At 35.8% G+C, this 11,352-nt stretch overlaps 1 protein-coding gene across 1 annotated transcript; it reads right to left on the bottom strand.

Moving 5' to 3' along the window:
• Positions 1 to 1,414: 1,414 nt before the first annotated feature.
• Positions 1,415 to 10,826, bottom strand: LOC139985226 (hairy/enhancer-of-split related with YRPW motif protein 1-like). Its single transcript, XM_071999486.1, has 5 exons — positions 10,315 to 10,826; positions 8,718 to 8,766; positions 6,415 to 6,498; positions 3,448 to 3,520; positions 1,415 to 2,623 (listed from the first exon to the last, which is right to left on the bottom strand). The coding sequence occupies exons 1-5, from the start codon at positions 10,371 to 10,373 to the stop codon at positions 1,947 to 1,949; spliced, it is 942 nt and encodes a 313-aa protein (XP_071855587.1). The 5' UTR covers positions 10,374 to 10,826; the 3' UTR covers positions 1,415 to 1,946.
• Between the last annotated feature and the right edge of the window lie 526 nt (positions 10,827 to 11,352).

Below are 11,352 nucleotides of genomic sequence, written 5' to 3'. Positions count from 1 at the left end.
AACTTAAAGCCTATACCCATACTCGCTACTAATAAATTACACGAGAATATTTCTGAAGTTTTCCAAAATTCTTAGAGCATTTTTGGTAATCTTATACGACATTACAAAGGAATGTGAGCGAACGTGAATTGAGACTTGTTGCAAGTCGTTTTACTTTTTCGTTTTATAAATACGAAAAAAACATCAGACATGAAATATCAATGCATTTGGTTTCATATTAATAATTGTCAATTGAAAGTTGAAAATAATGAAAATACCACCGATATGTTACTATGACGACATAGTTACGTCATACATCAAACACTTGTTTTTAAATGGTAACGGTGAATTTTGAGTGAGGTGACCAGAGAAACAAATCCAAATATAATGCTTACGTGGTGGCATGTTTCATACTGTCAATGTTTGGTATAACAACAAGTTTATAACATTATAACCGGCTATAGCCAGTTAACACACACACACATATATAGGCCCATATATAGCCAGATTATAGTCAGTAACAAGTTATAATAAGTGACAACAGTTTTATAACAATATTATAACAGGCACAAATTTATGAAATGTAACATCATGCCAAACTTTCTCTCGTTTCCCAGTTAAATATGGTGAACATTTCAAACACATTTCATGATCCAATCATTCATTACCTTGTCGGGAAACGATTTTCCACGGCGAGAAACGACACATACGTTTAATGTTACCGAGGGTGTATGCATACCAAGGAGAAACTTTTCATTTCTGTGTACAGTTAAAAAAACACAGTTAAAAAACTGGCTTTATAAATACAAGATATAAATGACAGCATGAAAATAGAAATTGAAGCAAAAGATATTTCCCTGTCAGGTATTCAATTGCTTTTTTTTTTAAATTGTTGGATATTTTCACTGGAATAAACTGAACTTGACAAGCAAGCTTGTCCAATAAATTAAGAAAATCAACAAGAAAAAGAAAACTCAAAACTCGAATTATTTCAATAAATACTGTACTTTCAAGGTCGAAACAATCCCTGTGTTTGGTATATGAATGTTAAATAAGGGTTTATAAGGCCTTTATGTTTGGAATGTTTATCGATTTATCAAGGGAAGGAGGAGGAGAAGAAGAAGAAGAAGAGTTGTATCAAAATATATGAAACTTTGAGCACGCTCGATACTCAGTCTGGTGGAAAGAAATTTGGTGTAATAAAAACAAATACAAAAAAAAAATCAAAATTGGAATGTTTGTATGTTAGGGAACTTTTCGATTTCTTAGAAAGATCTATTACAGTTCCTCGGGAAAAGATTTCTGTTCTTTTAAATGTAAATTTGTTACAAGGCAGTTGTGATCCTGTTTCATCTCTCGTCATTAGTAATCTTTACCTCAGTTTCAATGCAACTGCCTACAACCCCCACCCCCCACCCTCCCCCGCCAACCCCTTCCTTAATTTTTAGTGAATTCCAAGGGTTAGGAAACCTACATAATCTATAAGTGTGCTGATCGAGGATGCCTAAATCTAACCTTTTTCTGTAAATGAGTGGTCAGAGAAATATAAGGCCGGAGCCTCCACTTAACGTCCCCACGTGACTTACAAGAATGTATACTCCGAGATACCTGACCTCTCTTTTTTGTTCCTTTCAAATATCGAGAGAGATGGTCACGAAGACATTGATATGAATATTAATGACACAATACTAATTAGTAGCCCATACACGACGTTCAGTGCATTCAATTTAAATGGCCATGCCCACTAATTTCCATATTGATTAAACAATGTATGAATATTTTTATAGGACGTTATATCACTAAGGGCATTTGAAACTGGCAACAATGTACATTTCGAGACTGAAACTGCCAGTTTGAAATAATTATTATTGCTATTATTATTCTTATTCTTATTTTTATTTTTACAAAAGGTTTCACATCATATTTCTATACTTTTCTATTGTTGTCCATTGCCTCTTTTGAAACTTCTAATATGCCATTTCGGCGCCCCATGGACGATATGGTTTAGAAACGATAGTTGTGTGCGCATTATGGGCGCCACTGGTTGCACTGTACCCATTAGGAGAAAGCACTTGCAAGCTATTGTACGTGACTGGATACTGGGGGTGTATGGCAGGGATGGACGGAGCGACTGGCGTTGAAAGGTTAGTCGATGTGTTGCAACTCCCCGCGGCCGTGGTTGTTATACTTCCGGGTTGTGGAGCCGGAATTCTCGAGTGACAAGACCCTTGATGTTGGTTTTCATGGTTACTCGTGGTGGGCATTATAGGAAGCATTTGTCTCGTTCCAACACTCTCTGGACCGGGTCCAGTAGGGGGCGGAGGGAGGACGGCCGCATGTGGGTCGGACGACGTTACCGAGTTGTGGGGAAGACCAGGGGTTTGTCCATGAGTGTGTGATGGAAATTGACCAGGGTGACCGGATGACACAGAATTCCAGTGTTGTCTGGACTGGATCTCTCTCTGCGCCATGTAACATTGTAAATGGCTTAGTAACCGAAGCCTCAGTGGGTCTTGTAAGTCCATACCTTCTACGGTGACTAAATATCTCGCAACTTCAGAAGCACATTCTCGTAATCCGAGGACTCTATAGTCCATTGCATAGGCGTGGGCTTCGCCATACGGATGAAAGGAGCCGTCGATACCTGATGAAAACAGGGGGAAATAAAAGAGAGGGAAAATCCCATTTAATTGCTGGGTAAAGATAACGGTCATAGGTCACATAAGAAATAGAATTGGCGACAGCATATAGCATTGTAAGAAAGAACAATACTCAAAGTTAGGAAACAACACCTCAGGGGAGGATCAGCCACCCCCGCACCCTCAACACCTCACATGGGGATCAGCCCCCCTCCCTCCACACCCACCCTGCACCCATCCCAAATGGTTCCCAGGTATCTTAGATACTAGTTAGATAAAACAATTATGTATCCTGTTGAGTACTGCAAAATGATGACAGAAAAGTGCCAATAAAGAAAAAATCTTACAGTTTTATGATTTGATTGTTTTGTGATCAACTTTGCGGATAATTAAGCATATATTTGTTGTTCATTCGTTGTTGTTGTTTTCGCTCGCGAGGAGTTGGGTGGTGATGGTAGGGGAGGTGGGGGTGGTGATGGTAGGGGAGGTGGGGGGGGCGTTTATAGCAATTACAACAGTGTGTTTCTTTGTAACATTTTGTTCCCTCTCCTATTTGCCTTTGAACTTTCTAGACTGGCTTCCAGTCATTCGGGAGTGGGTAGGTGTGGTGGGAGAGAGGACACATAAGGGGGGGGGGGTGGGGGAAGGAGGTGTCTACATATTTTGAGGATTAATTTTGAAACCCACACATCAGTTTTAAAATATATTGTGGAGCAAGATCGGTATATGTTCCCTATTGTGTCCGTTATTGAAAGGGGTCAAATGCCGACTAAAAGGTCAATCACAGATGTGTTTGTGGGGGTGGGGGGGGGATGTCAACAATTCTCACCTTTGGCGTGAAGATACTTCAAATGGTCGACAGTCATTTGTAAAATTTCAGCTTTCTCGAGTTTTGCTGAACCCTGAAGAAAAAAAGGCAGAAAAGAGTAAAGACATTGAGTAATACATTCAATGACTTAATAGACTTATTTTCTTAAATAAAAGCAAAAAAAAAAAGAAAGATGAATAACATATATTACATTATATATAGATATACGTTTGTGGTGTAGTTGGGAACATTAGTACCACACTTCAATCGCAAACAGATGAGAATATAGACGCGAATATAATTACTATATGTAGACAACTGGATTGTCAAAAAAGTATCTTTTAAGTTTGCTATTTTCATACCCACTCGTTCAAATTGACCACAAAAAATGTAGTAAGATATTAAATAGTTGAATAAATATAACCCCCCCCCCCCCAAAAAAAAAAAATCCATTCCATTGTTCGGACACGAGCAGGTGTTGCTGTCAAAAGCAAAACATCCACATTTTGCCTTTTTTTTTCAAATTCCTTTGTAATTATATTTCAATAAGTCAATAATTTCTTGAAACGTTGCCTTGTATATGGTTTAAGCAGTCAATAAATAATACGAATTCGAATTATATAACCTTGTGGTCAAACATAGACATATATATATATTTACGCGTTCGTACTCTGTCTCATTTAATACATATCAATCAAGGCCGGTTCTATTCGCTGCGACAACTTGACGCGAGAGAAAATAAATCAAACAATTGCACTTTATTAAACCCTCTTAATAAAAAAAAAAACTATTTTTACCCTTGAAACTTGACCCCCATTGGTCTTTCCTCGACACCTGCCTGTTCTACAAATATTTCCTCACATCAAATATATATCTTCTATATTTTCTCTCTCCAGAACCTTAGCCAATTTTTAATCTGGCGTGGAACCTCCGGCCATATACAAACTCTATCCATATATAATGTATATACTGCCTTCCATGGTATTTGTATAGAAGGGGCCAATAACTCACCATCTTGTGAGTTTAACTTACTACAACGTATATGCGGACAAAGAAACACGTCACACACACAAGAGCCTTTTTTTTTCTTTTTTGTTTCTTCTCTTTCATCTCTCTTACTCTAGCTGTCTCCAACCCTCTCTGTCAAGTTTGGTATTTTTTTAACAGGATACATGGTAAAATCTGGGTACAACATAAGGGCCAAACAGGGCAATGTAATAGTGACAGGTGGCCTTAAACTTTACTTGACGGAACAACAGCAGGCTTGCCACGCGCGGGATATTTGGAGAACAAACACTGGCGTGTGGAACTCCCCGGGTTTTGTATGAAAAGGGTTTAGCCTGTAAAATTGGGAGTTTTTTTTTTTTTTTTTTGGCTTCCTTTCTTTCCTATTTCTTCTTCTTCTTCTTCTCAACTTGACGCAATCCTAATTTTAGGAAGTTGAGTATTAACTTAAATAGCCGTAGATTGGTAAAACCCATTCATATCAAGTCATAACATAAAGAATGTACTTAAGCTTGTGCCTCGTTTTGTTTACACTCTGCAGTGTAAGTCAAATTTAAACCGTTAAGGCGTAAAAGATAAAAAAAAAAAAAAAATACTAATTAGGACTTATTGGATATGTATGTGTGGGGGAGGGGGATATACTAATGAAAGAAGGATAAAGACAAACGGGCAGAATTGGATACAAGGAATAGTACAATTTTTTTTTTCAATTGGGTTGGGGGGGGGGAGAAAGCTACTTACTTTATATGCTCAAGCAAGCAATTCATTAATTCGCTACTTTATTGTTTTCTATTTTCATCGGATTTAGCATCAAATATGCATGGAAATGGTACGTCAATAGTGATCAAATCCAAATTTACACCAAAAGTAGATCGGCTAGACTAATTAACTATACAGTATACTGAGTAGCAACACAGACGTTTTTCTACTTACATATTACCCTAAGTAACAAGACTCTCCCTAATCCCCCCCCCCCCCCCCTTGGAGGAAGTTATGCGGTGGGTTGTGAGTGTCATTCCAGTTTCATACAATACACTAGACAATGGAACAAAATACACCATTTACTGCACATTTAAATATATATATATATATATATATATATCTATATATAGGCTATATATATATATATATATATATATATATATATATATATATATATATATATATATACATATATATATATATATGTATATATATATATAGCCTATATATAGCCTATATATAGAACATACACATAAATATAATCAAGTTTAATGAGTGGAAGTTCATAGCACTATATATAGCCATGGATATAATTATGACACACACACACAAAAACCTAGTCATTCCAAATGACTAACTATGAAGTATTTACAAAGGAGATAACAAGATAAAAACAAAACCGAAGAATTTAATCTTGAAATTCACCTGCCTGACAAGCCAAACTTTTTTTCAAATCAGTCACGTGATTTGTAGAAATATTTGACTTCATTTTACCAAGCGAGTTTTAATTAAAGAATTGTTTTTATTCCATCAAGAAAGTAGCTAGAATAATGGAGCTATTTGTGTGTGTGTGTTTGCCAATTGTTGCTTCAGTCTAGTTTAGCCTATTTCTCTAGTTCCTACATATTACTCAAATGATATTTTTAATCTGGTATTGTTAATTTTCTTCTAAACCAAATAAATATTAATTAGAATGAAATTATATAGGTTCTGATCGATTTCTAGTATAATTTTTGTAGTCCGCCTGACAAGTTTTCATGTATATATTATGAGAAAAAATATAAATATTCTAAAAACAATATGAAAATTGTGGCACATTTCCTTCTTTTGTTTGCATGGAATGCGGAAACTTGACTAGAATATAAGCTTCAATATTAGTAAACAACATTGTTTTGACATCTCAATGTAAAAAGTAGTATCAAAGCTTGATATAATATCAACCCAAGATATATACTTGTTTAAAATGTAAACGAAAATTGCAAAAACAAAAAAGATTCTCACCTGTTTTTCAAAGGCTGCTGGCACCAATCTTCTCAGCTCTGTCAGACTGTTATTAATTCTGTCTCTTCGTCGTTTCTCGATAATCTAAGGAATAAAATTGATACATATTTTTACTTATTTGATATATATATATTCCTAATTAGAGCGTTGTGGTAAAAACTTGTGATTTGTTAAGGTTTTGTAAGGTTTGTAAGGTTCGAGTCGTGGCCAGATCATTACGTTGTGGTCAAGACTTGTGATTTAAGATTTGTAGGTTCGAGTCCTGGCCAGATCATTACGATGTGTCTCCATTGCTTGACTTTATCTCCATTGCCTCTCTTCCCCAAAGGTGTATAAATGGGGACCTGTAGGGACCTAAAATGTCAATTGTTGGGCCCTGTTTATCTGCTGCCATGTGGAGGGATTGTCTCTATTTTGACAGGTTATCATTGACCAGAGTAATACTGTGATGCGCCTTGAGCACCGTTATCGATGGATATGTCGGCGCTTTATCAATCCTAATATTACTAAAAATTAATTAATTAATTAATATTAATAAATAAAAATAAATCCTAATATTAATCTCCGGTTGACTAAATGTGTGATTAAAATTAGGAATTATTTTTATTCACTATATTTGAATTGGAACCAGGAGTATCTAGACCCAAATCTATCCCTTGGACAAGTATGACGTCACCAGCCCCCCCCCCCTTCATAAACTTTTTGATTAGCATATGCAGTGTTTTCACTGCATGATGACAAAAAAAACCTACACACCCCTATTCTTGTCAACAGAGTACCCATACCAGACCATAGAGGTATATTTCTTCTCCGGCAGTGTTATACAGAACCACACACAGAATCACCTTCAGTTGGCGTGAGAAAGAAATGGAACTTGACGACATTTTGTAACATGTTTTTGTGATATAATTGACAGAACGTACACAAAAACAAAACATCAATTTTTACATTGCTGTGATATTTCACTATAGGCACCCGGCCTATACGCAACGATACTCAAATTCCTTTCTGTACCTACTCGCGTTTTACCTTTGTTTACCTGTATTTACCTTCATATTAGTCGTTTTTCGTGTATGAGTGATGTTCTTTAACATTGCACGTAACATGTTGTTTGTATCGTTTCATCTTTGACCCTTAATGACCAGCTGTTTTAACATTGAGGTGCATTCCTTTGTGTTCCTGGTATTGTTTACTTTTGTTCACCTGGATTAAAACCTGAAGTGTGTCAGTTCTGTTTATAACTAATTAATTAATATATCAATTTAATGGTCTAACATTGACTACATTTTAAAATGTTCTTGTCACTCACTGAGCTGTCTGCAAATTAAGAGTTACTCATTGCCCGCCCCCTCCTACTTCACCAGTATGTTATAAAGCGCATGCGTCAAAAAATTATGAAAATACAAAGCGCACAGACTTCAAGTAGGGAATGATACTGTGAGAACAATTTAGAAACAAGCCCATTTTCAACAGTCCAGCTACATTATATACAGTTCAGCTACATTATAATACAGACGACCAATAGTATAAGACAATTGATAGCGCCCTCTCCTTTTCTATTCTCGCAACTTCTATGAAACAGACAATTAATAGAGGAGTATGCAGTTTTATATCACGTTGACGGATTCAATCAAACATCCTTCTTTCGTCAAGAATTGTTTATTCCCGGGAAAAAGAGAACTTATTCGCTATATTTTATTTCTTCTTGTTCCTACTTTTTATATTTGTTGAAGATTTGATCAAGTTATTCTTATACTTACACGAAGCATCGACATAAAAGTTTAGTTCTATATAGCCCTCGTAAACTTATCGGGGCAATGTTGGAACCGAATCCTTGGTAACTACGATCAATAAAGCGCACGCCTTCTATCTATGGTGATATATGACCGCCATTCATAAACAATCCACGTGTTAAATTTTAATTTTTATGGTGGTGCTTTTCGCTATTAGTCATGACCAAAATCGAAACCAAGCTATGTTTTTCTTTGGCGGAGGAGGGGGGGGGGGGTGTTGTATGAGGGGTATATGCATTTCATTTCATTTGATGTACCTCCACCCTGTTTTCAGCAGTGGTTACAAATATTTCGATGGTATATGGTAATGTGCTGAGAGTTTTGCTTTTGACAGACAATATATTCTGCTTTTGTAGCTTTTTGTTTTCGAGATTCAAATCAAAACAAATTCAAAACAGTGAGAGATTTAATTAATATCTTATAGATCACTTTTGTTTTCTTATCTTTCTGTTATACACATTTCTTTTGTTATAAATCAGAACAAAGGAATTTTGGACGGTTGTTACTTACCCCTCGTCTTTTTTTCCTGGCCGCAACCGGGCATGATTGGCTGGGAGAACTGTGTTGAGTGAAATACAATGAAAGTTTAATAATACAAATATACAACTTTGTGATTTAGTCATTAACGTACGTATTTAAAGTATCAACGTTTTTATTACACATGTGTTTAAATATATTCTTTCTTAATCTAATTGGTGTAAAAAAAAAATATAGTGCCTTTATACTCTAGTAACTTAAGCTAATTAGATAACAATAGCAAGAAAGGTAATTACTTTTTTTCTTTCATATGAGTCACCATTTTTTTTTTCTAATTGCACCATTGTCTTGACGTGAAAATTATTACTTACAATAGCCTAACATTAATTGACTTAAAATAGTGCAATGTCATTTTTTTCTTTCTTTCTAAAAAAAAAAAAAAAAATCAAGGAAACCTATAAAAGTTCATAAAATATTTGTTTGTATTAATTTTCAATGTAGTTATCTCATATTTCTCCCCTGGAGAAAACCAACAGCATATTCCTCATCTATACAATTTGTGTAACTTAATTTATCTTGTTGTTGTTGGGTTTTTTTTTTTGTAACTTGGTTGGTTATTTTATCTTTGATTCCTTATTTATTTCATGCTCAGTTGGTTGAAAAGATTCAAGGAAACAATTACATCTCTCTTATTCTCGCTAACCGAGTTTTACCCTTTAATTTTAAATCAATAAACAAATAAATATAATATTTCCAGAGGTTAATATGTGAATTTGGGAACACACACTTTTGTTTTTGTCTGGTCTATACAAATTTCTTCAATTAAAATGAAAACGAATGTTTGTCGTGTTACAAAACACAACACATAGAAAACACATATACAGACACATACATACACATATACAAACAGACAGACTGTTATGAAGATACATCGACAAAAGAATGCCAACTTGCATATCATTTCTAATATCTGAATTATAGACTTTGAAACTTGAAGTGATAATTATAACAACTGTAAACATTTCTGATAGGCCTATGTCTACAAACATTGCGCACATACCATCTCTTACGTTAATAGTTGGTGAAGTTCGGGGGGTTTGACATTGTGGTGGTTGTAATAGGAGACGTGTTAGGAGGGTCGATGGAAGGTGGGGGGGGGGGCGGGGGTTACACCTATAACCAGAAAATCAAAGTTTGTTCTCACTGTTTCTTACTATCTAAAGCGCCATGGTTCAAATTAAAGTTAATAAATGTTGATTCATCATGTATCAAAAACATAATTCTACGACAACAAACTAACTTCTCCTTTATAATATCACATGTAGTCATAAAGTTAATTTCATCTCGATGGTATATAAGTGTTTTTAGTGAGTTCTTGGATTTAATAAAGTGAGGAAAGTATGATAGTGTATCGAGAAAGTTTCGAACTGTAAAAATGTGATTTAGGGGTATAGGTTTGAAACGTTAACTTAGTTTGAAGTGACTGGTGGTGGGGGATGGGGGCCAGGGTAAAAATAAATTAAAAAACAAAAGGGTAAAAGTTACTGAAACTTCGTTATAAAAACCTTTTTTTAAATTGTTTTTTATCAATGTTGATAATTTTTGAAGTTTGAAAAGTTAAAAGGCTTACCCTTTCATGCTTTCATCAAAGAGATCCTCGCCGTCGGAATCACTCAAGCTGCGCTTCATTTTTTTTTCCTATTTTTTCTCCTTGAAAATCGCAAAGATAAAAATCGGCAAGAAAAATAAGTCGAACCCCTTGGAAAAAAAATTTGGAACCTTGGATGGAAAAAAAAGAGTAGTTTCTTTCCGTATCCGGCTTGGAGCGTGTCGGATGGGCTTCTAAATCTCTTAGCTACTTGTTAAGGCCTCGTGAACTAACGACGTTTTGACCGCTTGCATGCACCGTGTTACAAATATAGCTATCTCGTTGACCGTGTCTCCCCGTACCAAACATCACGAGCGGGCGTATACACACACACCAACCACTATATGCACTGTGGTGAGATGAAGTATACAAAACACATAACAGGAGAAGCCACGACGTCAAACACAACACACGTATATAATACAACTATATCACGTATATTATGCCTAGAAAACCCCCCTTTTCCCATACATGTACACATAAATACATCTACAGTCACTGAGGATCTTTTATCACTTCGATATAGTAGTGAGTGGTACGTGCGTGCTTCTCGGCACACGACCACGTTTTAATTGGTCAAATGTGATATGACGTAGGGCCAAAGAAAACAAAAGGGACACGGGGGTTAGTTTCTGTTCTCGTGTGACGCGTAACCTCAGATTGACGCTAGCGTGCCGTTCGTGTGCCTGGCAAGTATTGGATATTGAACAGTATGCAAACACTGCAAGGTCCCCCTTTGTTCAAGTTATCCCGTTGCTACGGATGCCTGTAAATTAATCTCTGGCTGCACGGCGTCAATTTACCAAACCAATTCATAAAGAAAGAAATAAGAAAGAAAAAGTAAAGAACAAATGCTGATGATTAACGAAAATTCTTTGCGTATTTTCCATCACTTACACAAATGTTTCGTGAAACACCACCGTATTTTTTCATTAGGTCCATTTTCTTTTCAATTTATACATTTTAAGTCTTCGTGGTAACACCTCCTCCTTCCCTCTCTCCCTCCCTCCCTCCTCCCTC

This window comes from Apostichopus japonicus, chromosome 17 (genome assembly GCF_037975245.1).
Source record: "Apostichopus japonicus isolate 1M-3 chromosome 17, ASM3797524v1, whole genome shotgun sequence".
NCBI lineage: Eukaryota > Metazoa > Echinodermata > Holothuroidea > Aspidochirotida > Stichopodidae > Apostichopus > Apostichopus japonicus.
This window is presented reverse-complemented; position numbering and strand designations above follow the sequence as displayed.

Bases quoted from the DNA above. Each gene is read 5' to 3' on its own strand.
- LOC139985226 (XM_071999486.1), bottom strand. From the start codon at position 10,373: ATGAAGCGCAGCTTGAGTGATTCCGACGGCGAGGATCTCTTTGATGAA. The intron at 8,767-10,314 runs GTAAGCCTTTTA...CACTCAACACAG, and splicing joins TTTGATGAAAGCATGAAAGG to TTCTCCCAGCCAATCATGCC. The intron at 6,499-8,717 runs GTAAGTAACAAC...TTTATTCCTTAG, and splicing joins CCAGGAAAAAAAGACGAGGG to ATTATCGAGAAACGACGAAG.